The sequence below is a fragment of the Falco peregrinus genome, chromosome 5 (genome assembly GCF_023634155.1).
Source record: "Falco peregrinus isolate bFalPer1 chromosome 5, bFalPer1.pri, whole genome shotgun sequence".
Lineage (NCBI taxonomy): Eukaryota > Metazoa > Chordata > Aves > Falconiformes > Falconidae > Falco > Falco peregrinus.
In genome coordinates, this window is record NC_073725.1 from 39,140,990 (window position 1) to 39,168,480 (window position 27,491).

A 27,491-nucleotide genomic window follows, 5' to 3' on the forward strand; every position below is an offset into this window, starting at 1 on the left:
GCTTTAAGGCTCAGTTGCTGTAGTTTTCCTATTTATAAAAGAGACCAAATGGTAACAATCTGTCACAATTGATCTGTGCACTGACATGAAAATCTGTTGGCTAAGGTTTAGTGTGCTGTGCCAGTGATGCAGCAAGGAGATCTAGGATGAAATGCTTTCAGATGCTCACATGGTGGTAGGTAGAGAAATGCTGAATCAGTTTCCTAGTATTTGGTCACAAGCGTTAAGTCAGACTAACAGAAATAAAGTGTGAAAAATTCTCTCCTCTGTATCTTCTAGCAGCTGGTGGGGCTTTTGCATGTACCTCAGTACGCTGCCTTCCTCTGGCACTGTACAGCAGTGGTGTCGCGTCAGCTGCCATTAGATAACCAGGGCAGATTTTGCATTTTTTAGAAGTGCTGTCACACACCAGTCTCCAAAAGTCTTTAGCAGCTTGAATTGGTTGCGACAGTTTAGTGAAGTGTGATACCTTAGGGAAGAAGTCAGTTTGGGACTCCTAGGTGCAAAATGCTGACCTCTTTCTTCATTGTTTACACAAAACCAACTCTTACGATTCTGCAGTAATTATTATCCCGCAATTTAGGCACAGCTGTAACAGTACTATCTTGTGGAGACCCAGGGGATAGGTGGGTGCTGGCACCACATTTTGGTACCTCAGGGATTGCCAGGGTCATACAGCTGTATGACCCATTTCCCTTCCTTCCAGAGAGCAACAGCTTTGCCGAATCAAAAGCAAAATATGTGAAAAAAATATGTGAAAACACCCACAAAATCCTGTCAGTGCTGTTACTGTGCAATTCCAGTATATGCACCACTAGGATTAAAGCCATCCTCACAGGTTTGTGCCATTTTTCTGTTGGGAAGATATTTGGATCCTTCAGATGAAGTAGTTAAAAGATTCAGTGCTACTCTCCATTTCCCCCATTATTGCCAAGTAATATATAACAGTAATACAGTTAATAATACTTATTACGTTAATACAATACTTTAACAGTGCATTGGCAAATAACTGTAACTACAGCACCATGACCATGTTTAGGTACTAAAACGCTTTTCGGTGCAGGACTGTTTCAGTACTTGCCATGAGCCAACTCTTACCCATTTTCTAACACCTGTTTTCCCACACCCCTTTTCCCAGGATTTTCTTATTTCCTAAATGCCTAAAAGACATTTTTTATTTCTAAAAGACAAAAATGTTCTTCAATTAAAAAGCAGGGGTTTAAATATGTCTGTAGAAAGTAACACTTGCAGCCAGTGTGTTGAAACTTGTTTTTTTCTACGGCCCCCGGGGGAGAACACGGTCGCGGCCTCCCACACGTGCCCCCCGCCCCGCCCGGCCGCCCGGCAGCAGAAGCTGGTCCCGGGCGCCTTCCGGCGTGCCCCGGCGGCTGCGGAGCCGCGGGCCGCTCCCAGCGCCCTGTACGGCCGCGGAGCGGGCGGGAGGCCCCGCCATGCTGCTGCTGCCCCGCGGGGCCCGGCGGCCGCGGGGCCCCTTCCCCGCCCTCGCCGCGGGGCTGGGGGGCGGCTCCCGGCGGGGCGGGGCGGCGGGACGCTGCGGAACCCCCGCGGAGCGCGGTGCTGGGCGGCGGAGGATGAGCGGCCACCGGGTGGACGGGGCTGCCGCGGCGCCCCCGGCCCCGGCCCTGTCTGCCCGCGGCGCCCGCATCGCCGGCGGCGCCCCGGGGCTGCTGGACGCGGGCTTCGCCCTCTACGTGGCCGACCCGTTCGATCGGGAGCGCAACCCGCAGGTGCGGGGGGCGGCCGGGCCCGCGGCCCCGGCCCGGCAAGCTGCGGGGCGGGGGGGGGGCCGGGGCGGGGGGGGCCCGGCCGGTGCCTGCCGCCCCCGCAGCGGCGCCCTCAGCAGCTGCCGTCTCCTCCAGGGCATCCTGAACCTGGGTACGAGCGAGAACAAGCTCTGCTTCGACCTGATAGAGGAGCGAGTGAGTGCTGCCGGCCCCCGGCCGCTTACCGGGGCGGGGCGGGCTGGGGGCGGCCGGCGGCGGGAGCCCGGTGCGGTGGCCCGGTGCTGCTGGGGCTGCACGCTTGGAAACACGCTTTGCCAAGTAATGCTTACGTTGAAAACTTGCGGACGGTGGAAAACCAGGGCGGTTTTGGTTTTGCTTCTACTTCAGTTGCGTTTAACGGAGCGTGTGCCCCAAGCGGGGCTGGCGGTACCGGTGCCTGCAGGGCAGAGGACACAGTTCGGCACGGCAGCCTTCGGGAAGAAGCATGTTTGCAGAGGGGGAAGTCGCGGCCTGATGAGATGCTGGTTGTCCGATGGCAAAGCCAAAGCTTTGACTGAAAATGCGCCATCCATGGAATTCAGGCTTTGAGCAAATTTCAAGCTGTAACATAAACGTTAACGCTGCTTGTGCGCCACGGTACGAGCCAGTCTCGGAAACGCCACTGTGGGGAAATGGCACCTTCTTTAAAGACAGTATTTCCCCCAGAGCTGTTAATACTGGCTCATCTGCGGGAAGGCATGGGGTTCTGCCTTAGGCGTTAACCACGCGAAGCTCCAGTTGCCCGGCCAGCCCTGCAGCATGCCACTTGCTTCTTGCTTCTCCCTCCCACTTCCATGAGGTGATGCGCAGCTGCTCCTGCCTTTGCCGTGCTTGTGGCGCAGGGTCAGGCGTGAGCTCCATGTACAGTTGGGTTAGCTGATGAGCTGGCAGCGCAGGCAAGTCAGAGAGGATTTTTGTTCTTTGGAATAAATCCAAAGGAATGTCACAACGAACATAGGACTGGGCCAGTTTTCAGGGGGTGCGGGGGGCACCTGCTTCAAGAGCAAGAAAGCAGCTGCTGGTAATACAGTGAGTTTTCTTCTGTAGTGCATAGAGTTGCAGTCACTTTTCTTCTGTTGATTGAGAAGCTAATCAAAGTTGACGTGGATTAAAAGCTGGTATCATAAGTATTGCAAGCATTGTTTGAGCTTTAATGTATCTCAGAAGTGGCTGCCGAATCTCATAGGTACAGCTGGGATGCGTTTCCTCAATGTGTTATTCAGGACTTGGTTTCATATATGACAGAATAACCCAATAATTCTTTCATTATTTTCTTCCTTCCTTTTGATGATGTTTTAATGTTTTCTAGTATCTTAAAACTAAAGAAGTTTAAAGTATAACCATAATTGTAACTCACTAATTTTTATATTCTCCATTTCCTTAACATTAATGAATAATGGGGTTTTAAAAAAAAAAATCTTTTACTCTGCTACAGCAGAACAGAAACTCCCAAGAACACTGTGTTCTGCATTCTCTCTCTTGCATGTCACTAGTTCACAAGACCTGACATGAATTATCTGGAGCCTGATCTTTTCCAGTATTCTGATACACAAGGTACTAGAAGGTAAGAAGTTTGTTTTTCCCATTTATCACATTGCTTGTTGTCAGCCATGCCCGGTGTGAAGCTGGGTGCGGTTTCACTCTTCTGGTAAGCCCAAAGGATAGGTGTGTTACTGTTAACCTGCATGCTGGCAAGCTCTCGGATTCCTGTGCAGGAGTTGCTTTTCTGAGTTTTTGTTCGGGTTTTCTTCCCACCCTCGGTGTGCCACAAAGACCCAGAATGGCAAAGGTCAAAGGTCTGGGGGCTTGTTGGCAAGCAGGAGAGCATGTATCGATGTGGAGAATGGTTCTGATGTGGTGAATCACTCCTGGAATGGTTCATTCTAGTCTTTAGTGAGGGATAATCTGAAACTCTGGGGTCTGTGAAGAGTAGAGAGGAAATACTGGCTCCCTGGAGATCTATAGGGAACTCCACCGTTGCCTTCACTCAGGCTATGAAAGCCTGTCTTGATCTAAAGAATTGTCATTGACTCAGGTTCCACTGTTTCACCCAAATTTTTGTCCAAAAAACAGATGCGACTTGGGCTCAGAGATGCTTTCTTTTCTCGTTTTTCTAGTGTACAACAGTAATAGTTGAGGCACAGTCACTGTTATTCAGGGTAGCAGATGGCTTCTGTGTGCTCCTGTCTTGCAAAATGTAGTGCGCTAGATATCTGAGGAAATTGCATTATTTAATCAAAATCTTCAAGGCTTTTGTAACAGAATGAATTATGTGTTTTTTCTGGTTTTGGTAAGCTTCATTCTTCTGTGTGTATTTTGTGCTTTTATTTCCTGAGAATTACGTGATTGCCTATTTGACTTTAATTCTGTATTTTAGCTTCAGAGAAGAAATTGCCAAATTTCTAACTGACTATGCCAGAGCTGCAAAAGCATTGAATCCAGAACATGTAAGACAAGTGCTTTATCTCTGCATCTTATTTTTCCTAAACTGATAAAGATGAATAAATCTGAACACAAATGTCAGCAGGATACTACAGGAGGGATATATGCAAGATTTGCAGAAGTCTTAGTGGTGTTAATTTTCCATTTGAAAAAGTGGGCAAGCTTTAACACTCAGGGACTAGTGTTATAGGTGTAGTAGGGTGGCTTTTTCATGCTGTTTTTTTGAATTTAAACTAGTGCTGATGCTTATGAATTTAAACAAGTGCTTGTATTTTTGCTAAGTATTTGACTGCTACATGAAATTATGTACTACTTTCAGATAACTGTTATGAATGGCTGTTGTTCTGTTTTTGCTACTCTGTCAACCGTATTATGTGACTCTGGTGGTGAGTAAAAACTTGATAATTTTACTTAAAAACATTTGTTCGCAGTGAATATAATCGTACTGTGACTTCTGACAGCCTGCTGTTACTCTGCCTGAATGAAGCATGGCAAGGAAATCCTTGTCGCTGGCAGAGTGTCTTTGAAATAATGCCACTGTTTCTAGAATGGTGGAAAACCTTTGAGGTGTCAATGGGCCCACTCACTTTCTGGAATGCAACCTATAGTTTTTTAAAGAGTGTTACAGGAAGAGGAGAAGGGCATCAAGAGAACGCAGCATATTTTGAAAAGTTAGGAGAAAAAGAGGTGGGAGCCGTGGTGGAAGCTGGAGGGAGCAGGCACACAGGGAGGGAGGTGTACTGGGTTGAAATCTGGGACCTAGAGAAAATTTGGGTAACTGGATAAGGAAAACACAAAGAAGTAATTTGGGACAGAAGAATGGAGCTGTAGCAAAAGAGGGATTCCTGGCCAAACAGGGGTGGTAGTGAGGAGGAAGCAGAGGTGGGAATGCAAAGCAGAAGGACTGAGGTCCCGGGAAACACTCTGCTCACAGCAGAAGCAGGCAGTAGGAGAAAAAAGAGAGCCCAGCAAGGGAAAATAGTTACCTCTCTGGTTTGGAACGAGGAAAAGCAGAGCTGGTGTGCAGTACAGCAGAGAATGGGGAATCCAGAGACCTGCCAGGGAAGGAAGATGAGCAGGATGACTTATACAGCCTCCAGTGCAGGAGGCTGTGCCGCCACCCATAGCACCCTGTTACCGGCACCAAGACCCCCTGGGAGGAGGGTGAAGCAACGCAGAGTGGTGCAGTGACTTCAGCATATTGATGGTGAAACCATGTGAAACCAATGAGGGTTTTTTAGCTTTAAAGGATAACGGTACTGATGGCTCCTTGTATCCATATCTATTTTGATATGTTCAGATTTCATTATATTTGCACAGTTTTAACAGGAACTCTTCCACTTGAAAGCTAACAGGCGCCTTTTTACCCCTTCATTAATGCAGGAAGCCCACTCCATCCCCTCTGAAACCCTGGCACGCAGGGCTTTTGCAGTATCTCCAGGAGAACACCAACCTTCACAGGCTGAGCCTGTGAGCCAACACAACCTGGGGCTCCTTCACAGCAAAAAATATGAGGAGGGAAACAAGTTTCACAGTGCTGTAGGCTCCCTGGCTGTAAGGTAGCACCTTGGCAACCAGAAAGAAGTAGTCTGAGGTTTGCAGCAATTCTTCATGAAAAATCGATAGTAACAGAGCATTAGCAAAAGTATTGAGAGCAAAATCATTATTTGTCAATATTATTATTTGAAGAAATAAACCAAGTAGTTGATCAGGTCCATTCCCTTTTACTGAAAATACGTATGACTGTCGAATCTGCTATTGCAAACACTTACAAAGAATATTGGGAAAGAATTCAGGTTGACTGATATATGCTGAATTTTCAGTTTTGTTTAAATATTGGTTTAGGCCACAGTGAGGGCTTTGACAGTGAGTCAGATGTCAATTTCTTAGATTGTCAGTTTAGCCTATTAGAGTATAAGGAAATAATGGCTCATGAGAAATGTTCATTTCATTTTTTAATATTTTTAGATGGGTATCTTATTCCAGCTCCATACTATGGCGGTATAAATTCGAAAACATGGCTATATGGTGGAATACAGCCTGTTCATGTGCCCTTATTCAGTGAGGTAAAGCTTTAGCTATTCACGTACCTTAACAGACATTTCACAGGGAACAGTCAAAAAACCCTGAAAATGCAAACCAAATCTAAGTGAAGAGACAGGTCCAGTCTACCGCTTTAGAGACAGCCTGTCTTTTTCTCAGGCTGCAGCATGATAGGAGGCTGCTGTCATCAGATATATAGGGTTATGCTTGTTCTGCGCAGACACTGTTCTGCACCGACATGCTGAACTATTAATTTGTCAGCTCTAAGTCTGTCACTCCTACTCTGAGCAAATTTGGTTTGCAAATTTTTCAGTCACATTTTGCAAATCATTCTGTCAGAGAAAAAGTAAATGTGATCTTTCAGGTACACATGTTGTTCTGTAAGTTGCTGATAGTATAATCTTGGGTAAGGGCAAGGTACGCTTAAATGCAAAACAATGAATTATATAGAAAAGACTGATCTTAGTTTCAGATTCTGAGCTGATAATAGTATTGTCGTTAGACTGCTGTTTTTCCCCCCTTGAGTCTGTGCCATGAGTAACTTCTTTTGTTTAACTTTCCTATATTATAAAAGCCAGTAGCAATTGTATTTTCACGAGGTCAGACTGTTTCCTTCACTGTCTCCTTTGTAAAATATATTAATATATTTTGTATCTTTCTATTCTTGCTGATTTTTTCTTCTTTAGGTGGCTGATGAAGAAAGTCACCCTTTTCAGTTAACAGTTGAAAAATTAGAAGCTGCGTTACAGAAAGCTAAAAAGCAGGTATCAATAGCATTGATTTCTGATTTTCATGTTTTTGTAGTTACTTTGTAAGCAGCGTATGTTCTCAGCATTGAAGCATTTGTACAGTTTCATCTCTGCAGATTTTCAGTCTTGTGGCTGAGGTGGTTCCAACTCTGGCAACAGGAGTGGAATTGATTTTATAGTATCTGGGCACTGTAACAAAAAGCAGAGAAGCCCCCTGACTGTTTTATGAAGAACAGATCTTAACTTGTGTTTCAAGACCAAGTTTCTTTCTCTGTAGATTTTAATGGAATTTGAAGTGTTGCAAACAAGCTATTGTTCTGACGCTCAGGAGAGAGAATATGCTACTGTAACAACCCATTCCGTTAATGAAAGGAACATGTATAATGTGATTTTGAAGAGGGTTCTTCTGAATTCCAGCTAACAAGAAATTGCTAGCAAACAAAAAATTACAAATGTAATTTTTCCAGAGTTTAGGGAAGTTCATTACTTCGAAATGCTTAGCATGGTCAGTGGGTTTATTCTGATCGGGATCTCATAAATGAGGTTATTACTGCTTGTCACATACAAATCTATTTTTTTTTTTCCATTCCTCTGTGTATCTGGAACTGCTTTTCTTCCTTGTGGAAGTGTTTAGTTTAGTGATTGTCCACAAAATAGCGCTCACCAGTCTTTCAGGCTAAAATGTTTCCTGTTCTTATTGTCTTGATACTCATAATCCACTCGCTTAATGGAAAATTGTAAATGCACTTACACTCAACTGCGTGTACTCTTCCTTGGAAGGAGGAGGCACAGGCTGAATAGTAAAACATTTTACCGAAGATGGTAACGTAGTGGTGGTCACCAAAGACGGTGATGGTGGTAGTGATGTTTCAAAAACATGAAGTGAGATAGACTTCTTGTGTCCTCTTCCAGAATAGAAAATTAGGTTTAATGATAAAGATAGTTAACAAGGAAGGACACATGTAAAAAAGTGGGTATTTTGGATGCACACAAATGTATCTTAACATTTTTTTTATAGATATGTTGAAGCTGTCCTAGTTAGAAAATTGCTTGATCAGCACGGTGCCTATGTTTAGACACCATCTGTATGTCTGTGTCATCTGTCTGTGCCTTTGCCAGCCCGTGTGAGCCCAAGCGTTCAGACACTTCTCACTTGATCCTAGCAGGAGGCAGCTAGCATCCCTGCTGCGTTGTGGTGCTGTCAGGACATGAACTGGCTGGACAAGGCGCTGGGTCACAGACCAAATTAACTCTTTAGAGATCCGCATGTGTTTTGTCAGGCTTCTAGAGCTGAAACTGTCTCACCAATAATATTATAAACATCTGCTTTGGATACATGTCATATCATAAATAGCTAGAGGAGCTAGACTAGAACAACGATCGAGACACTGCCGTCCCACAGCAGCTGTTCCCGTGAACAGCATCTTCAGCATAATACACGCCAGTTTCAAAGATATCTGACACCAAGTATGCTATTGTGCAAGGACTACTTGTGGAAACAACTGTTTGTGCTCAGGATTTGCATCTTCTCTTGTTTTAAGGTGATTTCTTTCTGTAACTGGAGTCAAAGGCAATACACTGAAAGTTCATTTCTTACAAAGTTCTTGCTCATAGGACTCATTAATGTTCAAACAAATTACACGTGGCACGAAAAGCGAACGTCAGGGCTTCCTCATCATTGAACTTTATTTCCTGGTGTCCTTGGGAGTTGATCTTTGCAAATAATCTCCTTTGGAGGAGGCTTGGGTGGAGTGAGAATTTGCAGTGGGTAGAGTTTTCTAAAAATTAAAAATGTGGCATCAAAAAATATATAATAGTTTAATTTCAAGTTTATCCCAAACATGAAGTAATGATCAACACATTACTTCAGTCTCCTGTTGATAAGTTTAAAGTCTTGAAAGTTCCTGCTGTAGTCATTGCACTGGGTGATTGTGTACACCAAAAATATATTTGCTGCATATAGTTTACATTAATGTACATTAAGGATTTTTTTAGCAAATAGAAAATGGGTGACTTTCTGAAAAATACCTGTAGACTTAAAAAGACTGGTTATGTTTGTACTTGTAATCTAATTTTTGGTCATTTGGGAGTCTTCTTATTATGCGGTAGAATATTTAGCTTCTGTGGAGAGGATTTCTGTAAAGAAATTCTGCACTGTTGATAAAGTACAATTAAAAAGTAATTATTTGCTCAAGACCTCTGCGCATCTCATAGAACACCAAATAATTCCATTTTCAGTCTTCTGCAGTTCCTATTACTTGTTTAAAGAAAGGAGCAGCATTTAAAAAGTAATTACTTGGCAGGTTATTAGATGTCAAAGTCCAGTTTCTGTTCAGCTTTCCCACGTTTATCAGCTGTAACTTTGCTCAGTCGTGGGAAATTATTTTGGAAGTATGCCTGTAAAACCAGTATTAATCGCTACAACACCGTAATCCTGCCTGTTGATATCAATGGGTGTTTCAAATGGGTGCTAACCTGATTTTCATTTACTGATAAACTATTAAGTATGGGTTTTGGGGTGGTGTTGGGTAAATTATGGAACAAGGTCGGTAGCTGGAACCTTAGTCTGTATAGTAATTATAGTATGTAATTAAATAATTTTCAAAAGTGGCTTTTCACTGAAGGTTCACAAACTTCCTCGCTGCATCCTTGCTAGTCATTGGTTTGATGTTGTTGTCTTCAGCTGTTGGTTCTTCTTTTTCCAGGGCATCCGAGTCAGAGCATTGATCCTGATCAACCCCCGCAATCCATTAGGGGACATTTACCCAGCACAGCTACTGAAAGAATGTCTGGAGTTTGCACACAGGTTTGAGCCCTAGTGCTATTTGCTGTTTCATTTTCTATTAATGCAATATAGCAGTGATGAAAAATCACCTTTGGTGATAGCCTGTTCTTTGCCCGTACATGTTCAGAGGAGGTGGGCTGATGGACAGGGTCCTGATCATGTTTCCTGCATAGCCATCCTTTTTACTTGGCCTTTCTGGGAATACTAGAAAAAATTGCTTGAACTGGGATCCAGCAATGTTTTTCTGAATGAAATACTGTTGGGATTTTTTTTTTCCTTTAGGTGTGGTTTAAACTTACAAAGCTTTTTATTTGCCTAACAATGTTTGTTAAACATCTTGATGCATGGCTCAGAAAAATGACAGCAGGTCATTGTCAGTGTTTAGCAGTAGTAGATAACATGGTCAGCATTGTCATTTGACACATTATCAAAATAAGAAAATCTTAACATTTGATATTGTTGGAAAGAAATTGAATTGGCAAGAAATAAGTCAACAGTCTGAAGTTTTGTAGGATTTGTTATACCTGCTTAGCTCAAGATGTGCAAGCAATTTGCTTTCCATCAAAGGAAGATACTTCTGAAATACCTCATCCCCATTCCACTTTTTTTATCCTTTCCCAGCTCAGAGTTCATATTCTAAGCTCGAAGCTTGTAACCGTCTCCTGAATCCCCTGGGTACTGGTGGAGAAAAAGCACTTCCTTTTGAAAAGGATCTGTATTTTTTTAGGAAAAGATACGTTCCTTCATTATTTCAGTGAGCTTCTGCCAAAGAATATCACAAAATCCTGTACACTTTGAAAGCTAACAATACTTAGTTTCTGACAATCATAAATAGAGTAGGTTGGTATTAATTGTTCATTAATTACCAAAGATTACTGGGGATAACACAACATTCCTGCATTTTGGCATGATTTTCTTTTCATGGAAAGAGCAGTGGAGGTTGGTAGAATTCAGTGTGCTACTTCCTAAATACTAAGTACTAAAATAATATCAGGGGATAAGAATTAGAAACAATAGTTTTTAGTGTAACAACTGTTCCGAAAACAAACTTAATTTTAAAATAATTTGTAGAACTCAACAATCAAATTAAATGAGGTTTTCTTAGAAGAGGATACCTGCACTACTTGGGTGTTTAAAACTGTTCTGCATTTTTTTCAGTATTTGTAAATATGTGCATGGCTTGTTGGTATCCAGTATGGTAATATGGCTTGCTGTTAACTGGCTTTCAGAGCGAGAGCGTATAGAGGGTTATTTTAAGTGCATGACAAGTCTTTTTTAAAATCTAACAACTGCATTTTACCTAGTCTCACTGGAGAAATCTTGCAGGGTAAAGGAGTTTATAATATGCTGCTGTGTTCATTTTAAATTTTAAGTAAGAGTTGGGTAGGACCATGCATATTCCAGAGAACCCTTGGATTCAACATGCAGTTGGATTTTGGTTTAGATATATGGAATGTTATTCCTGGTGTGAAATATGCAATATGTATACACAGAAGTTGGTGATGATGCACAAGTGCTAACAGTATGCCCTGTCACCTCTTCGTGTAAAATTTATAGGGGGAATATAATAGCAAATAAGTGTGCTTATGGATACTTTGCTATGGCAGTAGTTGAGATTATACATATATATATGCAAATAAATTTATTTTAAATATGTTAATGTGACTATTTTTTTATACGTAGATATGAATTGCATGTAATAATGGATGAAATATACATGCTGTCTGTTTATGATGATACTGCCTTCACCAGTGTTCTTAGCTTAGATTGGTAAGTGTGATTTCTTAGCAGGGATCAGAGATTTTTAATCCTATCCAGCACCCATGCCATTTTTTTCAAACTTCTGGTTAGCTAGTGTAACTGGTGTAGTTCAAATTAACCCATATCCAAGTCTTTGCAACTACGAGGCTAGTTAATGCAAGATATCTTCTTCACAGACAACTTTATATGGCAGATCTCTTGCTTCCAGCTAATGTGTATAATACGGTAATAACAATACAAATTGATAGAGCCCTTAGTCATTTCGCCACTGCTTTTCGTTGTTGCTCCCTGGCACACAGCCTGGGCGTAAGGTTCTCGCTGTAATGGTAATGAAATCACCTAAGGTTGTGCAAGATACCTGCTAGAATGGGTTTCCTTCCTGACTAGTATGCTGTTGGGCTCCTAGTTTCCTAACGTGTGATGAGAAGAATAAATGTTTCAAGAATATTTAAACCTGTTGGTATGTGACTAATAAAACTTCTTTCCCTGAAAGATTGTCTTTATATAACGGCATAAATTTCATACTGATGGGAAATTTCCAAGTCTGTCATACAACCAAACCCAAGCGAGCCCTCACTCATAAAAGATCATGAACTATAAATGAAGCCTAAAAACCTACTCCTGTTACTGAGAAAGTTCACCCAGCTCCATTAGGCTGAAGAAGGAAATTTCCAGCCTTGGCCCTGCTTGCACAAAGTTGTACAAAGGAGAAAAACCTACCATCTTCAGTGGTACACTGACAAGGAGTGAAGGTTTTGTTTAGGTGCATCCCACTGTGTAGGTGCGTGCCCTAAAATGTTCGGTTTTCCCTTCCCTTGCCTGAAATATAGCATAGCTGAGTGAACAATGCTTCTCCATCAAGTACAAGAGCAGTCGTGCATCACTTGTTGAAATACTGGTTTTGTTTTAATGTGTGTGTGATCGCTGACTACGCAGTGGGAACCTGGGAATTTTAACTGGACCATTACATCTTAGTGCAGATCCTTTCTGTTCTTTTTTTGTTTTGTTTTGTAAATTTGTGCCTCAGCACACACTTAGGAGATCAGGGTCATAGGGTAATAATTTGTTAAAAGATCTCTCAAAAAAATGTCATGTCACTTTAAATACCAATTTTACCAAGAAATTACTATAATTTTACAAATTGAAACATTTTTTGTACCTTGCATAACTTGTTCTTCTATAGCAACAATTCTCATCTTCATCTTTTCTTATTCAGTTTACCAGATCCGGAACGGACACATTTTATGTGGGGTTTTAGCAAGGTAGGTCAAAATACTATGTTTGTGTTTTAAGGTATTTCTCCACAAAAATTGGTTGGGCTATTCTGACATAATTTGTGTTCTAGGTGCCAAAATAAGTTTCTCTTTGTTTATTAATTTGTTTTCTTCTTTGGTAGTGTAAAATTTCTTCAACTCTGGAGTTTAATTTGGGATCTAGTTAACAGCAACAGTTAATGCATATGTATTGAAGGCATTGAAATGTATAAGCATGTTTCAGATCTGTCGCATTTTGCCTTTTCTTCTCTTGGAGGGAACAGTCGGCTGATGAATGCTTGGAAGCAGCAGCAGGGTGTAATGGGGCCAGGACAAGCATGTTTCCAGTTGTGTGAGAAACAACCCAGTTAAAGCCACTGGCCTCCATGCTGCAGGGTTTAGAAGTTGCTGCCTGGTTTTCATTGTGCTTGGGACTGCATTTGGCAATATTGAGAATTTACTCCAGAAGGTGTTTTTTTTTCTTACACATCACAGTGGCTCTAGAGTTGCTGGCTTGACAAAGCACAAACATAAACTAAAAATTGCACCTCACTCTCTTCTTCTTGACCTCCAAGGATTTTGGTATGAGTGGTATCAGAGTTGGAGTACTGTACACCACAAATCAAGAAATTCGGAAAGCTGTGAATCAACTGGCTGTCTTCCATAGCTGTCCTGGACCTGTTCAGCACATTCTCAGTCAATTCCTTAGGGACAGAGGTTAGCCACACTGGAAATGTTTCCATTGAACTGTTTTATTTTTCCATTACAGGTGGAAGTAAAACAATTACATTTTTCTTGCTTTGATAGATTGGCTGGATAATGTGTTTTTTCCCACCAACAAAAAGCGACTTAAAGAAGCACAGAATATTCTTGTGGATGGGCTTGCAGATGTTGGAATACCGATACTCAAAAGTTCAGCAGGACTCTATGTGTGGGCAGACTTCAGAAAAGTATGTAAGAAGTTTGAAAAGGGGTGGGAATGTAAAAATTGACACACTTCATCAAGTCCTGGAAAATACTTTCAATGAATTTATGCAGTTGTTCAACCTTTCATAGAAAATTATTTTCTTCTTTTAGTTCTTAAAATCACAGACATTTGAAGCTGAACTTGAATTATGGCAGAAGCTCCTGGATAAAAAAGTCCTGATTAGTCCTGGAAAAGCTTTTTATTGTTATGAACCTGGATGGTTTAGACTGGTTTTCTCCGATTCTGTAGATAAGATTTACTTGTGTAAGTGGGTTTTCCTTCTAATATGGCATGTAGTAGCATCCAAGTTTTAAGAAACATTAACGTTACAGAGTTCAAACCTAATTATTCTCTTGTCAGCTTGTGAGGGTCATTTTTAGAATTTGTTTGAACTGAGAGATATTAGATTGGCCTAGAGCACAGGTTACAAATATACACTGGATTATATTAAACCTCTGAAGCTTTCAGAATTTAATTTTAGAATTTATTTTTACCCTATCAGAAGTAAGGAACCAAATTTTATGTGAAAGTGTTCTTAATCTTTCAAATTATGCTTTGCAATGGAATTCCTCACCATCCCTCATTTTTATGTGGCCCGTATTAGATACGAAAAATGTGTTCATCTCTTATGCTGTAAAATACTTAATCTTGAATGAATGCTTTATATTGTTGACAAAGTGGATGTTTGTGAAGCATATAGAGCATACAGTGTTACAGACAGATGTGGATGGAAAGGGAACTCTTGGGTCATCTAGTACAGCGTCCTGCTCGAGGCAGGGCCAGTTTCTAAGTCAGAGCAGAACTAAGTCGGGACCTTGTTCAGCCAAGCTGGAGACTGTATAAAGATGGAGATTGCGTAACCTCCTCAAGGAACCCGTTCCAGTATTTAATCACTCGTGGTGAATTTTTTTCCATACGTCCAGTCACTATCTCCCTCTGTATTTCCTTTCTGCAGGTATTCAGAGACTTGAGCAAATGTTGCACAGTTACACTGCTGAACCAGTCACAAACACCGCATCTTCTACTGCAGATGCTTTATGCAATCCAGAAAAAGATTCTTCTGACAGACCTTCAAACACACCAGGAAAAGATGTCTCCCAGCTAAAAAATATACTTGTTTATTAAAATAATATATTAATTTGATGATTTGATATAATTTAGCATGCTTATGTTTACTGAAGGTGTGTATGACACCAGTATTTTTGGTTGTAGCCTTGCATAGCACTCTCGCTTCACTGTGACCTGGCATTAATAATCTGCAAGTGGACTTACTAAAGTTGAATTTTAAGGAAAACGGACCTCCTGAATATCGTGAAATTAGGCGCTGTTAAGTACAGCACTTGGTTTTACTCCATTTCAAGTGTGCTATGCGTCAGTCAGATCAGTGAGTCTTAATACATACTTGCACAGTTGTTGAATTATGAAATTCTGAAAACACTGGTAAAATAGCTGTGCACATTACTATATATTATGGACTGTATATTTTAATCAGAATACTGGAAGTACTGAATCAGGTGATACTAAAATTTTGCTAAACTTCTGTAGCTGGTAGGATGTTTTTGTATGTTCATGAAATCGCTTTAAGCATACACAGCTCTCAGAATTGTACACCTTTCTGTATACGCACCCTAAGTGAGTACTTTCTGAGAAAGCATTTAGTTTTGGCTTCTGGGCTCCCTTTCAGGTTATTTCTGTGTGCCTGTGTTCATTGGATAGCATTTTCATACATTAATCCATGGAGGTTTGCAATACATACTTACTTGACAGAGTTACATGGAGACTTTTTTTTGCTTTGTTTTTGATTGGTTGGGGTTTTTCTAAAAGTATTTGTAGAATTAATTCACTATTTGCTCCCTTGTTTAGGTTCGGTGAGAGAAAACTAGAACTGCAGCATTAACAGACTGCTGCTGTAGAGGCTCGGTAGGAGGATTGTTGCGCTGTGGCTCCCTAATAAACCTGGAATTTGAGCTCCTGATGGTAATACGGCCTTTGACCTGTTTTTTGTAGCTTTTAAACTTGGCAGCCTTGCACTGTTCAGGCTGATAACATAAATAATCTGCGGTACAGCACTTTTTAAAGCTCATAGAATCATAGAGTAGTTGAGGCTGGAAGGCACCTCTGGAGACTGTATGGTCTAACGCTGTTGCGTGGAGCAGAGTCAGCCAGAGCAGACTGACTAGGATGGGTCTGGTTGGGTTTTGAGTATCTCCAAGGATGGAGACCCCACAGCCTCTCTCAGCAGCTTGTTCTAGAGCTCACTCACTCTCTTTTTTACTAAAAAGTTTTTTCTTACGTTTGAACAGGTTTTGTGTTTCTCATTTTGTGCCCATTTCCTTTTGTCCTGTCACTGGATACCCAGAAGAGTCTGGCTCATCTTCTTCCCCCTGAGCCTTCCCTGTTCCAGGCTGAGCAGTGTCAGCTTTCCCCCGCTCCTTGTATTTCAGGTGTTGCAGTCCCGTAATCGTTGTTGAGGTCCTTTGCCTTTACTTGTTCCAGTATGTCCGTGTCTGTCTTGTATTGGAGAGCCCAGAACACTGGGGCCCAGTACTCCAGGGGTGTCACACTGGTGCTGTGTAGAGGCCTGTGGTGTTTAATGGACTCGCCTGATCTTGACAGGGAGAGCGAAGGGTGAAACCACCAACAGCAAAAAACCCTGATGAGTAACCTTCTCAGGCCTGTGAAAGCAAAGGTTGGCCATAAAGCACTACAGCCCTTCACAAAATGTGCTGACTGCACTTAGAGGCACTTTACTGTAGATAAAGGGAAAGGAAAAGCACCATGGTAGGGTCTAATGACCATTGCTCTTCAGTAATGATCCCCCATGAAACACCAGCTTGTTGTTAAGAAGAATTTGAATGTTAGAAATTCTTAGAGAAGAAATAGAAAAGACTTCAGAAAGTGTTCTGTCATAATATAAAAATCCGTGGTGTTCCTGCCTGTGTGCTGTTGAAGGTTACGTGCAGTTTAGGTCCTTCTGCACCAAAAAGGATACAGCAGAGCTGGAAAAGTCAGTTCATTCTACTGAGGAGTCCTAAACACGCATCTCTGAAATGTGTTTCAGCAAGTAATATGGTGATTGCCTGGATCTCAATACCAGTCTGTGAGGCATTAGAAGCTGGAATTTGGCCGTTATTGGAGGTGGGCTACTATGCAGAGTTTAGGTTTGCCCTGGTACATCTGTTCCTATGTTACTCTGAAACTCTGCTTCTGAGCATTGGGGGAAGAAAGAATGTAGAGCTCTGTAACAGAGAAGTGGGGGTTGCTGTGGGTGGCGGGGTGCCAGCACCAGCGGAAACAGCAGAACAGGAGTGAAAGGCATGGTCTGCATCAATAGCGATGGAAGCTGCGCCCAGGCAGTCTGGCCAGGGAGCGGGGCAAGCCTTGATGGTCGCACGCTGACAAGACCGTGGCATGGACAGCTTCTGCAGAGGGCCCTGCACTTCTACGAGGGGAGGACGGCAACAAGCCAGCCTATCACGTGGCATTCCTTCATGGCATTAATGTGAGTGTGTAAAACCAGTTTGTTAAGAGAGTTGTTAAACAGATTTTCCCCAGATCTTGCACTGAGTTTTGTTACACTAATTTTCTACAAGAGGCACTGTTTCTACCTCAAAGTACTGTAGTGGGTTGGTCAAAAATGTTGGTCACTAAAAGCTACAGTGAACTTGTCAGTTCCTTTTTTGACAGTCTCAACTTACTCAGGGTGGGCTGTAGGTCCTTATGAACAGGTTAAGCTTGACTTGAAAGCCTATGGAGGAAGCATGTCACAATGTACGTTCCTGTCATTATCCCACAGTATGTGTTTCTATCTATAGCCTTACATGGATATGTTAAAGTTTCAGCATACCATTTCCATGTACCTGACAGAGGGAGCAATTAAGCCACAGACAGGCTCTGCAAACTCTGCAGGTATGAAGTAGTTTGATTCGGTTTTGTTTTGGCCAACGACAAATGCAGCATCCGCTTCCATTTCCTCCACAGTTTGTTTGAAAAGGGGACGAATCTTTTATCTTGCCTAGCAGTGGTCTGTTACTAAGCAGTTTAGAAACAAAAGAACTAAGAAAGCAGGAAGATTGAACCAGAAGTTAGTAAGATCAGCACCATGAAAAACTATTGATCTTCTTGACACAAAAGGCTTCCTTACACACTGTACAACCATCCCACTATTGGTTGTATGCAGGGGATGAACATGGGTAAGTTTTTCAGTAAGCTTTGCTACCTGATATTTGCTTATAACGTTTGATGATGTTCTGTTGAACGTGTATGTAATATTTAAATCCTTAATGCCATGACTAGTTTGTGCAGTCAGACTTTACAGCTAGTTTATGCATCCAGCTCTGAACCAATAGGTGCACAGAGATCAAGATTTCATAGGTAAAGACCTTGTTTCTCGAGAAAGAATGACAAAGCTTTCCCTTGGCCATTCATTATACTTCCTACAGTCAATTCTTGTTTTGAAGTTACTAGTCACTAATTGTTTTGTGATATTTCAGAAGATGGGAAACACATGGACAAAACACCCAGTGCAGAACGATGACTAGTGCGAAGGATCAGTATCAGTAAGATCCTGGTGGAAAAACAGCAAGTGAAGATCTCCTGGGATTCCACCTCCATGTGCAGGACATGAGAAAAAAAAATAAATAAAGCTGTTCCTCTGTAAACCAGCTAAATAACATTTTCACTCTGCTATGTCATGATGCCTTCAGGAGAGGTAACTGGAAAATTCTGTATGCAGATTCCCACAATTTTGGAAATTGGCTTCAATTTCCAAGTAGTTGGCAGATTAGGCTAACAGGTTAAAAAAATGTAAATAAGAAGGGCTACACCCTAAATGCAACAGGAGCCTGCTTGCTTTGGATGCATTGAGCAGTATGGGCTGCTGCAATGACTGCCTTGCCTCAGGCACAGCACATTAGCGGCTCCTGGGAAAGTTTCGTGTCCTTTTGCAGGTTTGTGTGACATACAAACCATCCATATTTGCTAGTGGAGATGTTAACATCAGCAGTGAATGCCCACCTTCCTTAAGTAGGCAATTGCTGGTTTCCTTTTACTTGCTTTTTCAGCGATGTAGGGGAAATAAGACTATTCACAACATCTATTAAATATACATTTCCAATGTGGAAGGAAGGGAAAAGTCACCCTCTTTGCGTAAGCCTCATCTTCAGCACACAGGCTCCAGAAAGCATCAGAGATGATCACAGACACAGACTTTTGAAATCTAGGCAGCATAAATCATCCTGTATACCATCACCAGTATAAAACTTACTGTTCAGCACCGTTGCTTGTCACTGTTCATCAGTCATCTTTGACAATTCATCACCTTGTGTTCTTGGCCCTCTGGGAGCTGTGGATGTAAAGAAACCTGGGTTTGAAGAGTATGCAAAGAAAGCCAAGGGGAACAGCACTGAGCACAAGCAGGGGGACATTTTTCTTCATTCACACTTTGGCAATCCTGTTGTGCTCAAGGTGCATGCTGAAATGTGTATTTTGCAGTCTTGTAACTACTGCTTGCGCTTTTCCTAGGACAAGGGTATTAAAGCAGCTGGAGTACTATTGCTGGCTTTCACTTCCAAAGTACACGGAAATGATGCAAACCGCTTGTTCAGATAAGTGTTACAAACCAAGACGCTGTTAACAGTACCACTTGGGACCTCTGCTGGAGTGAACCGGGTTAGTATTTTGCTACTTTTCCTACATCTTCTGGTTGTCTTGGTGGCATGAGAAGGAAATCTAATCTAATTTCTTAACACTTTCTATTCACATCTTCCATACTGCTTTTTCTTCCTTGAAGGCTGGAATTGCAACGTGAGGATAGTAAAAAAAAAAAAAAAAAAAAAAGTGTGTATATATATATATACACTTACCCTGTGTGTTGAAAACCGCAAAGTTCCACTTACTGATTGTTAGGCTTTTCATTGTCTCTCAGCCCGTTCTTCAGGTTGAAATGGTCAGTGTTGGTCTATAGCACCAAATGCAACCATTGTAGCTTCTCTGCAAGTTCAGGGCTCACATGTTCAGTCAGCGTGTGTTGCTGTGCTTGGTGAGGTGCAAAGTGTTGAGGAAGAAAACCGAACAGCTAGGGGCTCTTGGGCATGGAGGGAAGGGAAAAAAGTTGGTCTAAGGCCAGATCTGTTAACTGGGTCCCAAGTCTGGCTTCTACTCTGTAATGGGCTCAGATCCTGCCCACCCAAGGCTGTCTGTACTGGCCCAGGTAGCTCTGGTCCTCACGTTCAGGCGTTGGAAGGAGATGCAGACACCCCAACAAAGCAGCAGAATTAAAAAGCCTTTGTTAGAATGTAAACCCCATGGGTATGCCACTACAGTGCTTATCAAAAAGTTTCTAGGCATAAATTATTAAAACCTGGAAAATTGAATAAATTCAGTTCTAGAAAATACAGCCCTTGTATTTTTCCCCTTGATCCAGCCTTCAAATACAAATCTCCACATCTTCAACAATACTCACTCAGGCAATTTAGAGGTAAAAAATTTACTACAGACCCAGTGCCTACAAATATATGACAGACAACTACCTGAGAAAAAATTATTTGCATGTATGCATCTGAAGCGAGTCATTTTTCCATTTCAATGAGTATGGCTTTTCATAACGAAGACTCCATTTCAATAATATAAAAATATGCTGAAAAAATATTGAGTATTTAATAGGCAGTCTTCACATATATGAAATCCGAATGCTTTGTTTTCAGCAAATAAAGCTGTTACTTTTTATTTCCTATGTTTAGTTGAGCTATCAGTCACTAGAAAAGTTTTGTTTGCTTCTTTATTTTTATTTGGATGAGTATTGCTATTATTAACCTGCGTACAATTGCCAACCAAACGACTTCATTGAGTGCCTCTTACACCTTGAGAAGCAAGTACATTGCTTAAGTCCATGATTTTTCCTTTTCAAGCTCTTTTATTATTTCTCTTACAAAGACACAAAAGTGAAAATTCTCCTCTAGAAGTAGTTTTAAAAAAAGTCTGTGTTATTTCTGTCGTGGAAACTTTTTCCTGTTCTGCAAGGCAAATGTTTTTGGATTTTGTTTTCTACAACTACAAAAAGGGTATTTTCTTCCTGCAGGAGATGGAACTGCAATGTATGTATCAGGGCGCATCCTGCATATTCTGTACCTTACTCAGTATATTATATATACTCTTCCAGCTCTTAGCTCCACAGTCCATCTTTAGATCTAAAATTGCTTAACGGGAATGTCTGTTGGCGGGTCATCAAACTCTGAAGCTTAACACATGGCCATAAATTCACCAGTAGTATATCCACTCACAGTCCAATGATGCAAGAATGAAACGTACCTAAATTTTGGCATGGGAGATACCGAACAAGAAAAGAGAGAATGGGTGAGCTCAGCTCCTTCAGCTGCAGGGCATCAAAGCTTTTCCCCATGTGATCCTATAATATCGCTTCTGCTGTAGAGTCCATTTTGCAGGTCTTCCTTTTGCTCTTCCTAATACGAGGAATTTTCACAGAGACATTGCTCTCTGAGGTCCTGTTCTTTCACCTGTGTCTGTAAGAAGCTCGTCAGTCATCCTTCCCATGTTACTGGCTGATGTTCTGGACATAAAAAAAACAAAGACAGCGCAATTGTTCAAGTATCTATAAAGTTACAATGCTTTAATAAGACACTGCCTGTGGTTCCACATTTTTTAGGGAACTTCCCATCAGAATCCTTGCCCAGTTGGATTATTTTTTAGCACTCCCTAGTATCATCAAAAACAAAAAAATACTAAGGGAGGTGAAAAAAAAATAAATACATTTTGTCCTTTTTAGACTGTAGCTGGAAGTATATTAGAATTATTTTAGATTGAATATTTTGAGCGTTTTTCTTTCACTGATTTACATTCTGCTTGACCTTTTTGAGCTAAGAGGTTGCCTCTTCTGCCTTAGCTCCCACAATACAATAACTATACTGCAAGCTGGAAGAATAACTGCATTTGTAACCCTGTTACTGTTTTTATTTACTCTGAAGACAAAAGTAAGTATTATTAATGGATTATGTCACAAATAATCTGTCATGATTTTAATGACAGCTTTGTATGTTTTATCGAGTCACTCAATTTCTACTAGTTATGTTTGCATCTCCAAAATTAGCAAAATTCACATTAAAAAAATGAAATAAAATTGAGCGGTCTGTGCTGGAAACAAAACTAGCAGGACTGATCCTGCTCTGGTGAGAACCATTAACCCCAGGGAGTTCCGGCCATAGAATCACATCTCATAGTGTCTGGAGCTGACTGGCTTGTAAAATGTTTAGTGCAGAACATTGGTATTTTAGTATGCAGCATTTTTCCCATTCTGCTGTTTAAATATACTGAGACTGTCAATATATAAAATCATTCTTATTTTCCTTAGCGAATGTTTTTTTCATCTGAATTACTTGAGGATTTTTCTCTACTGTCATTAATTGCAAAATAACAATTTAAAATCAATTTTAAGAGACCCAGCTAACACACACACAAACTCAAATCATACATCAGTGTTGGCTGGCTCAGGAGATGAAGACACATTTCTGTCACGAGGATGCCAGGATGGCAAGGCCAAACAACATTAATTTTTAAATCTGCATCCAGCCTTCCAAGAAATTTGTCCCCTTACATAAGCAAAGTTTAGCAGGAAGCTACACATGTAGGCCCATATTTTAGATTCAATTGAACAAAATTCCTTTAAAGGTGACTTAAATAGAGTACTGCTTTGCAGATGATAGATTTCTCTTCAGACTAAAACCTAAGTAGTTCACTCCTGTCTCCAGTATAACAGAAAACTGCTAACTGCATCACTGACCAAGTTTAGCATTTACTTGGAGCTAGTCTTAAATTATTTAAGAAGTAAACAAAAACTGCAAGTATATATACAAGTGTATATATATACACAACTACAAGTATATGAAGTACTGGATGATGATGTCTTTAACTCCTTTTCTGGAAAATAAGTTAGAAAATAAAAACACTAAAGGCAACTTTCAGAAGTCAATTATTTGCTCACCAGAGTTGGAAGATGACATGAAACTTGTGGGTTTGTCCCAAAATAAGCAATAATGCCTGAAGAACAGAGCACGGAAATGACGCATCAAATGGAAAGAAACCTTCCACTTCAAAGATCTGATATAAATTAAAATAAATACCATAATCCATAAAGTAAAATGAGTATTTTATAATTTTTTTAAACTTCTTGTATGGGGTTCACAGACCTGAGAATACACCCAAAATAACTCGTCCAAAGTATTCCTTTAAAAAAATTATAAATTGTTGGTAACAGTTTCTTTAATGGAGATTGCAGGAGTAGGTCCCACATGAGTCCATATATAGCCCTTCTCTGGTCTTGTAGGAACAGTAGGGAAGGGAGATGATCGAGATTTGAAATATTCCGAAGGTGCATGACAAACAAATTCTAAATATTCCATTTTCCTTGGAAGATCTTCTTCTGGTCCTAGGAGAAAAAAAAAAGGATTCTTCAACGACAAAACTTAAAGGCATAAAATTGGAGTATGCAGGACTTAAAAATACGCAGCCAGAGCCAGCATCCCTTAGAGAATGCACCTTTTCAGTGAATGAGTTTCCTAGCAAAGTAGCTCAAACACTAGGCAAGAAACTTACCTTTATTTTGCTGGCCTGACACCCCCACCCCAAACCAGTTTGAAGCATTCAGTTATTTGTGTGAAGTACTTCAGGTAATGTATTTTAAATAGATACTATTTATGGCCTTTCAAAAGAACTTTTCTGAATTATTAATAGTTTTATAATCAGTAGCAGAACACTCTCTATGCCTTACATATTTTAAGTACCCAAGATGAAGATCAGCTAATTCAGGTCACTTTAAAAGAAACAGCTTGGACTGGTATCAGATTTTAATAACTGTGCCTCTATCTATGGAGTAACAATTTGATCTTTAAAGTTGCAAGACTATAATTGTGTCTGTGAGCACAAATACTTAAGATAATCACACTCACTGCAGTAATGCTAATCATATGTTATACGCAAGATAAATAAAAAAGGTTATTGAAGTAAACAAGACGCTTACAGGATTAGGGTCTAAAATGCGGAAATTGCATAAATGATCTTGACAAGCTAGTAAGTTCACTTAAAAAAATACAACTCTGCCTTCTTCTAGGCACATATAAACAGCTGTATAAAATGAAGGCCTACGGATTACCTATGATATAGGATGCTGGATCAAAACAATCTTTGGGACTGGCTTGTGTAGGAATGAGCCAGGTTAGCGCAGCACTCTTTTCACAGTATTGGTCCTGAATAAACCCACGTATCTGAGCGTAGTATGTTTTTCCATCCTGCTCGTCGACCACTGAAACAACATCTCCAATTTGATAGTATACCCCCTAGAACATACAAACGATAATTAAACAATCTGATTCTGTAAGTTTCATTCTATGACTCTGATTCATATCTTAAGTATCTCAAATTACCCCAAATTTGAAAGACAGCCTTAATTCAGCCACATGCAAAATAATGGTGGCATAAGATAAGAGTGCAGTCTCACTTAAGCAGTCATCAGCACTGGTTTTGCAGTCACCCAGTGCCCAGGAGTCCGAGCCTACACCTCCTGGCTGCACAGTGGAGATGGCCTCACTCTACCAGAAACACGAGAGCGCAACACCACCTTCTAGAAAAGGTAACTATATTGATTTCCCTGCGTGCGCAGGGAAAGCAGCTTTCTGTCTACAAAGAAGTTCACTGATTTGAATGCAAAGGAATCCCAAAACACGGATCCACCTCCTGCCACCTTCCACGGTGCTCCGTAACACGCAAGGCTGCACAGCAAAGGCAATTCACTACATGTTACAACAGTGTCACACAGCACAAGACAGTGCCTGCACTATTAAGATCATAATTTGCCAAGAATCATCCAGGAGGGTTTTTTTTTTTTGCAAAAGATAAAAGGAACACAAAAACCCCAAACAATCCCCTTCTCAACACAGCACAGTATCAGAACAGAGATCAGGGTAAATAAAACTTCTGACAGAATTCTTAGGAATTTCTTATAAAAAACAAAAACACGCAATAAAAAGACATTAATTCTTTTCTGAACTAGTCAACAGCAGAGAGTCATCTTAGATGCCAGACACGAAGCATCAGGTCTCCAGAGAGCATACGGAAGCTGAGTCTTCCACTTCTCCTCTGGCTGTGCGGTCTCCCATAGCCCTGACCTTTTCTTTTGGCAAAAAGACATTTCAAATGGTTTGTTTGTACTACCAGGAAACAAAAGCAAATTCCAGAACTTCAGAACACTTAACACCTTAGCAAGCGTGAGAAGGCTAGCTTCTGCTTTCATTGCAATAGTCAACCGACCTTGTTCCCAGGGTGTTCAACACTGCTTGCACCCAGCTCTGAAATGGGAGCCCGTTTAGATGTTAGGGCAGTGCAACCCATCCCTTCCACGGGCAATATTCTCTGTGCCCAAGGTAGGGAACATCACATAAATTTAAATCATCAGCTATAGTCACCTTTGCTTGACCTCTGCACAGTGAAACTTAAAAGTTTAAAAACCTTGACTGCAATCACTACTAAGGAAACCAGATGCATCTTTTTCTTGGAAGAAAAAAATGGGGGGACGACATGTACGTAGGCTACAGTCGTAAACCATCTTGCAAGATTTAACGGCTATAACATAAGGCAAAGGAACATCGTACACAACTGCTAGGCAAGGAAGAATGGTCTCTGTGAATACATCTCTAGTGCTTTCACTATCTGTGATAATCCTTGAAATTTGAAAAAGGAACAGCAAGATCTATTTTGCAAACAAATCTGCATAAACCATACCTTATAAAAGATTGATTCTGCTGTAATTATAGTGGATACAGACTCGGGAGCCTTGATGGGCTACGAAAAGAATACAGAAATGGAAGACCGAAAGTGTTAGAACAAATCAATCATACGATGTAATTCCAGGTTGTTGGGGTTTTTTTATCTTTCAAACAACATACTGATACATTAGCTTCTTAGAAAATTAGTAAAGACAAGAAATCGGGTGCAAACATTTCAAACTACTGCACTTTAAAATGGAAAACAATACAGTTAGCGTTTTCGTTCTCAGGATTTTAAGTGGAGAAGCGGGTACTACATTCACACGGCTCCTACTCACGCAGCTCCCTCCCGCCGGAGAAGGGCCCGGCTGCCGAGGAAGGCGCCGGCACCAGCCGCTCCCCGCCCGCTCCCCGCCGCTCTCGGGCTGGCGCTGCGGCCGCGCCGGGGCCCAACGCCGGGGCGGGGGTGGTTGCTCGGGGTCCGTCTCTTCGGTGGACGGACAGGGCGCCCCCCCGGGCCCGCCGCCCCTCCCTGGGCCCGCAACGAGCCGCACACCGCCTTACGTTTTTTAACTTAAAGATGTGCCTCCTCCCCTTGCCCTTCGTGGAGACCTTCTTCTCCGCGGCGGGCGCCGACTTGTACTTGGTGTTCCGCAGCCGGGCGGAGCGCCGGTGGATCTCCTGCTTGCTCTAGGGGGGAAACCGCCGAGTCAGTACGCGGAAGGGCGCTGCCCCGGGCGGAGGTACGGCGGCCCCGGCCCGGCCCGGCCCTCCCCGCCGAGACCCGTCCCGGGCGGGCTCACCTGCTTCCCGCCGCCGCCGCCGTTGCTGTGCTGGGCGGCAGCCGAAGTGGTGGCGAAGGCGGCGGGCCCGGGCGGCGCGGAGCGGGCGGTGCAGTTGTTACACAGGATCTCGCCCTGGCCACCCTTCTTCCACATGGAGGAGGACGTGCTGCGGCACACGCTGCAGGTGGGCTTCAGCCCCAGCGGCATCCTGCGGCCGGCGGCGGGGCCCGCGGCCCCCGGCAGCGAGACGGCGGCGGGAGCGCGGCGCCAACACCGGCCCCGCGCCGGCCCCTTCCCGCCGGCGGCGGATGTCGCTGCGGCGCGGCGGGAGGAGCGGGGCGGCCGGCCCTGCCCTCTGCTGGCGGCGGGGGGCGGCCCCGGCCCGCCTCGCCTCGCCTCCGCGCCCGCCCCGCCGAGCCCCGCGGGGCTGCCTGCCGCCAGCGGCCGGGGCCGCCGCGCCTGTGCCCCGGTAGGGCGGGTGGGCGCCGCTTGGCCGGGCCGTGCCGCCGGGGCCGCGGCCTGCGGGGCGGCTGTGCGGGCAGGGCGGAGCGGAGCGCCCTGGGCCCGTGTGCTGGCAGCCTGAGGGCTGCTGCTCTCGGGAATGGCACTCTGCGGGCGTTGGCGCCCGGTCCCCGGAGAGAAAGGGCCCCTGTCCCGGGCTGAGCGCGCCTCTGGCCTCAGCAAGAACCGTGACAGAGAGGCAGTGTCCCTTCAGTCCCGGCAGGGCCAGAAGCAGCCAGGACAGCCCCGGCGGCTGCAGCAAAGCGCAGGAGCTGCCTCTGGTGGCCGCTCCGTCCCCACCCGCAGGGGGCCGCCGGGCGCCGCCGTCGCAAAGGTGCCCCGGTGCCGTCGCCCTGCGCACCGGGAATCAGTGGAGAAGAGGTGGGCTCACGTGTTGTCCTCATCCGGGAGAGCCGTGACTGTGGATCTGACCCTCAGGGTACGCCAGCCTCAGCCTTCGTCACGCCAGCAGCCCTCTTGCGTGGGCCCTCAGGCACATACCACACAGCTTAAAATGCCGGGGAACGAACTGGCTGCGTGAGGCCCGGTGAGCTGAATGCAGGAGCCGCCGAGCTAAGGGTGGTTCCTCACCCCGATGCCACCTGCATGGCCCCCAGCCATCCTGGGTAGGTGTCTCACGTCTGATGTTA

At 43.0% G+C, this 27,491-nt stretch overlaps 2 protein-coding genes across 6 annotated transcripts; one reads left to right on the forward strand and one right to left on the reverse strand.

Annotated features, from left to right (window-relative positions):
* Positions 1–1,351: 1,351 nt before the first annotated feature.
* Positions 1,352–18,351, forward strand: LOC101911834 (1-aminocyclopropane-1-carboxylate synthase-like protein 1). Of its 2 annotated transcripts, XR_008747471.1 has the most exons (15): positions 1,352–1,748; positions 1,881–1,940; positions 3,278–3,348; positions 4,162–4,231; positions 4,546–4,612; positions 6,195–6,292; positions 6,956–7,033; positions 9,724–9,824; positions 11,487–11,573; positions 12,781–12,826; positions 13,393–13,534; positions 13,625–13,767; positions 13,895–14,048; positions 14,740–14,965; positions 15,648–18,351. XR_008747471.1 is itself a non-coding variant. In XM_055805970.1 (14 exons), the coding sequence occupies exons 1-14, from the start codon at positions 1,452–1,454 to the stop codon at positions 14,907–14,909; spliced, it is 1,584 nt and encodes a 527-aa protein (XP_055661945.1). In that variant the 5' UTR covers positions 1,353–1,451; the 3' UTR covers positions 14,910–18,351. The 2 variants fall into 2 exon arrangements, 1 of the variants encoding a protein (XP_055661945.1); XM_055805970.1 differs by having other exon boundaries at positions 1,353–1,748; positions 14,740–18,351.
* GATAD1 (GATA zinc finger domain containing 1) lies at positions 15,580–26,656 on the reverse strand. 4 transcript variants are annotated; one of them, XR_008747473.1, is made up of 7 exons: positions 26,359–26,656; positions 26,120–26,245; positions 25,572–25,631; positions 23,947–24,130; positions 22,985–23,223; positions 22,780–22,835; positions 15,580–21,351 (listed from the first exon to the last, which is right to left on the reverse strand). XR_008747473.1 is itself a non-coding variant. In XM_055805972.1 (6 exons), exons 1-5 carry the CDS (start codon positions 26,545–26,547, stop codon positions 23,033–23,035), a joined length of 750 nt encoding a protein of 249 aa, XP_055661947.1. In that variant the 5' UTR covers positions 26,548–26,656; the 3' UTR covers positions 15,580–21,351; positions 22,985–23,032. The 4 variants fall into 4 exon arrangements, 2 of the variants coding, with proteins under 2 accessions (XP_055661947.1, XP_055661946.1); XR_008747472.1 differs by having other exon boundaries at positions 22,780–22,895; XM_055805972.1 differs by lacking the exon at positions 22,780–22,835.
* Positions 26,657–27,491: the final 835 nt, after the last annotated feature.

Coding starts and splice junctions, on each gene's coding strand:
- LOC101911834 (XM_055805970.1), top strand. CDS start 1,452: ATGCTGCTGCTGCCCCGCGGGGCCCGGCGGCCGCGGGGCCCCTTCCCC. Junction 4,232..4,545: donor AAGCATTGAATCCAGAACAT/GTAAGACAAGTG, acceptor TACTACTTTCAG/ATAACTGTTATGAATGGCTG. Junction 14,049..14,739: donor TGTAGATAAGATTTACTTGT/GTAAGTGGGTTT, acceptor TCCTTTCTGCAG/GTATTCAGAGACTTGAGCAA.
- GATAD1 (XM_055805972.1), bottom strand. CDS start 26,547: ATGCCGCTGGGGCTGAAGCCCACCTGCAGCGTGTGCCGCAGCACGTCC. Junction 24,131..25,571: donor CAGAATCAATCTTTTATAAG/GTATGGTTTATG, acceptor TGTATGTTCTAG/GGGGTATACTATCAAATTGG. Junction 23,224..23,946: donor TCCAGCATCCTATATCATAG/GTAATCCGTAGG, acceptor TTTTTCTCCTAG/GACCAGAAGAAGATCTTCCA.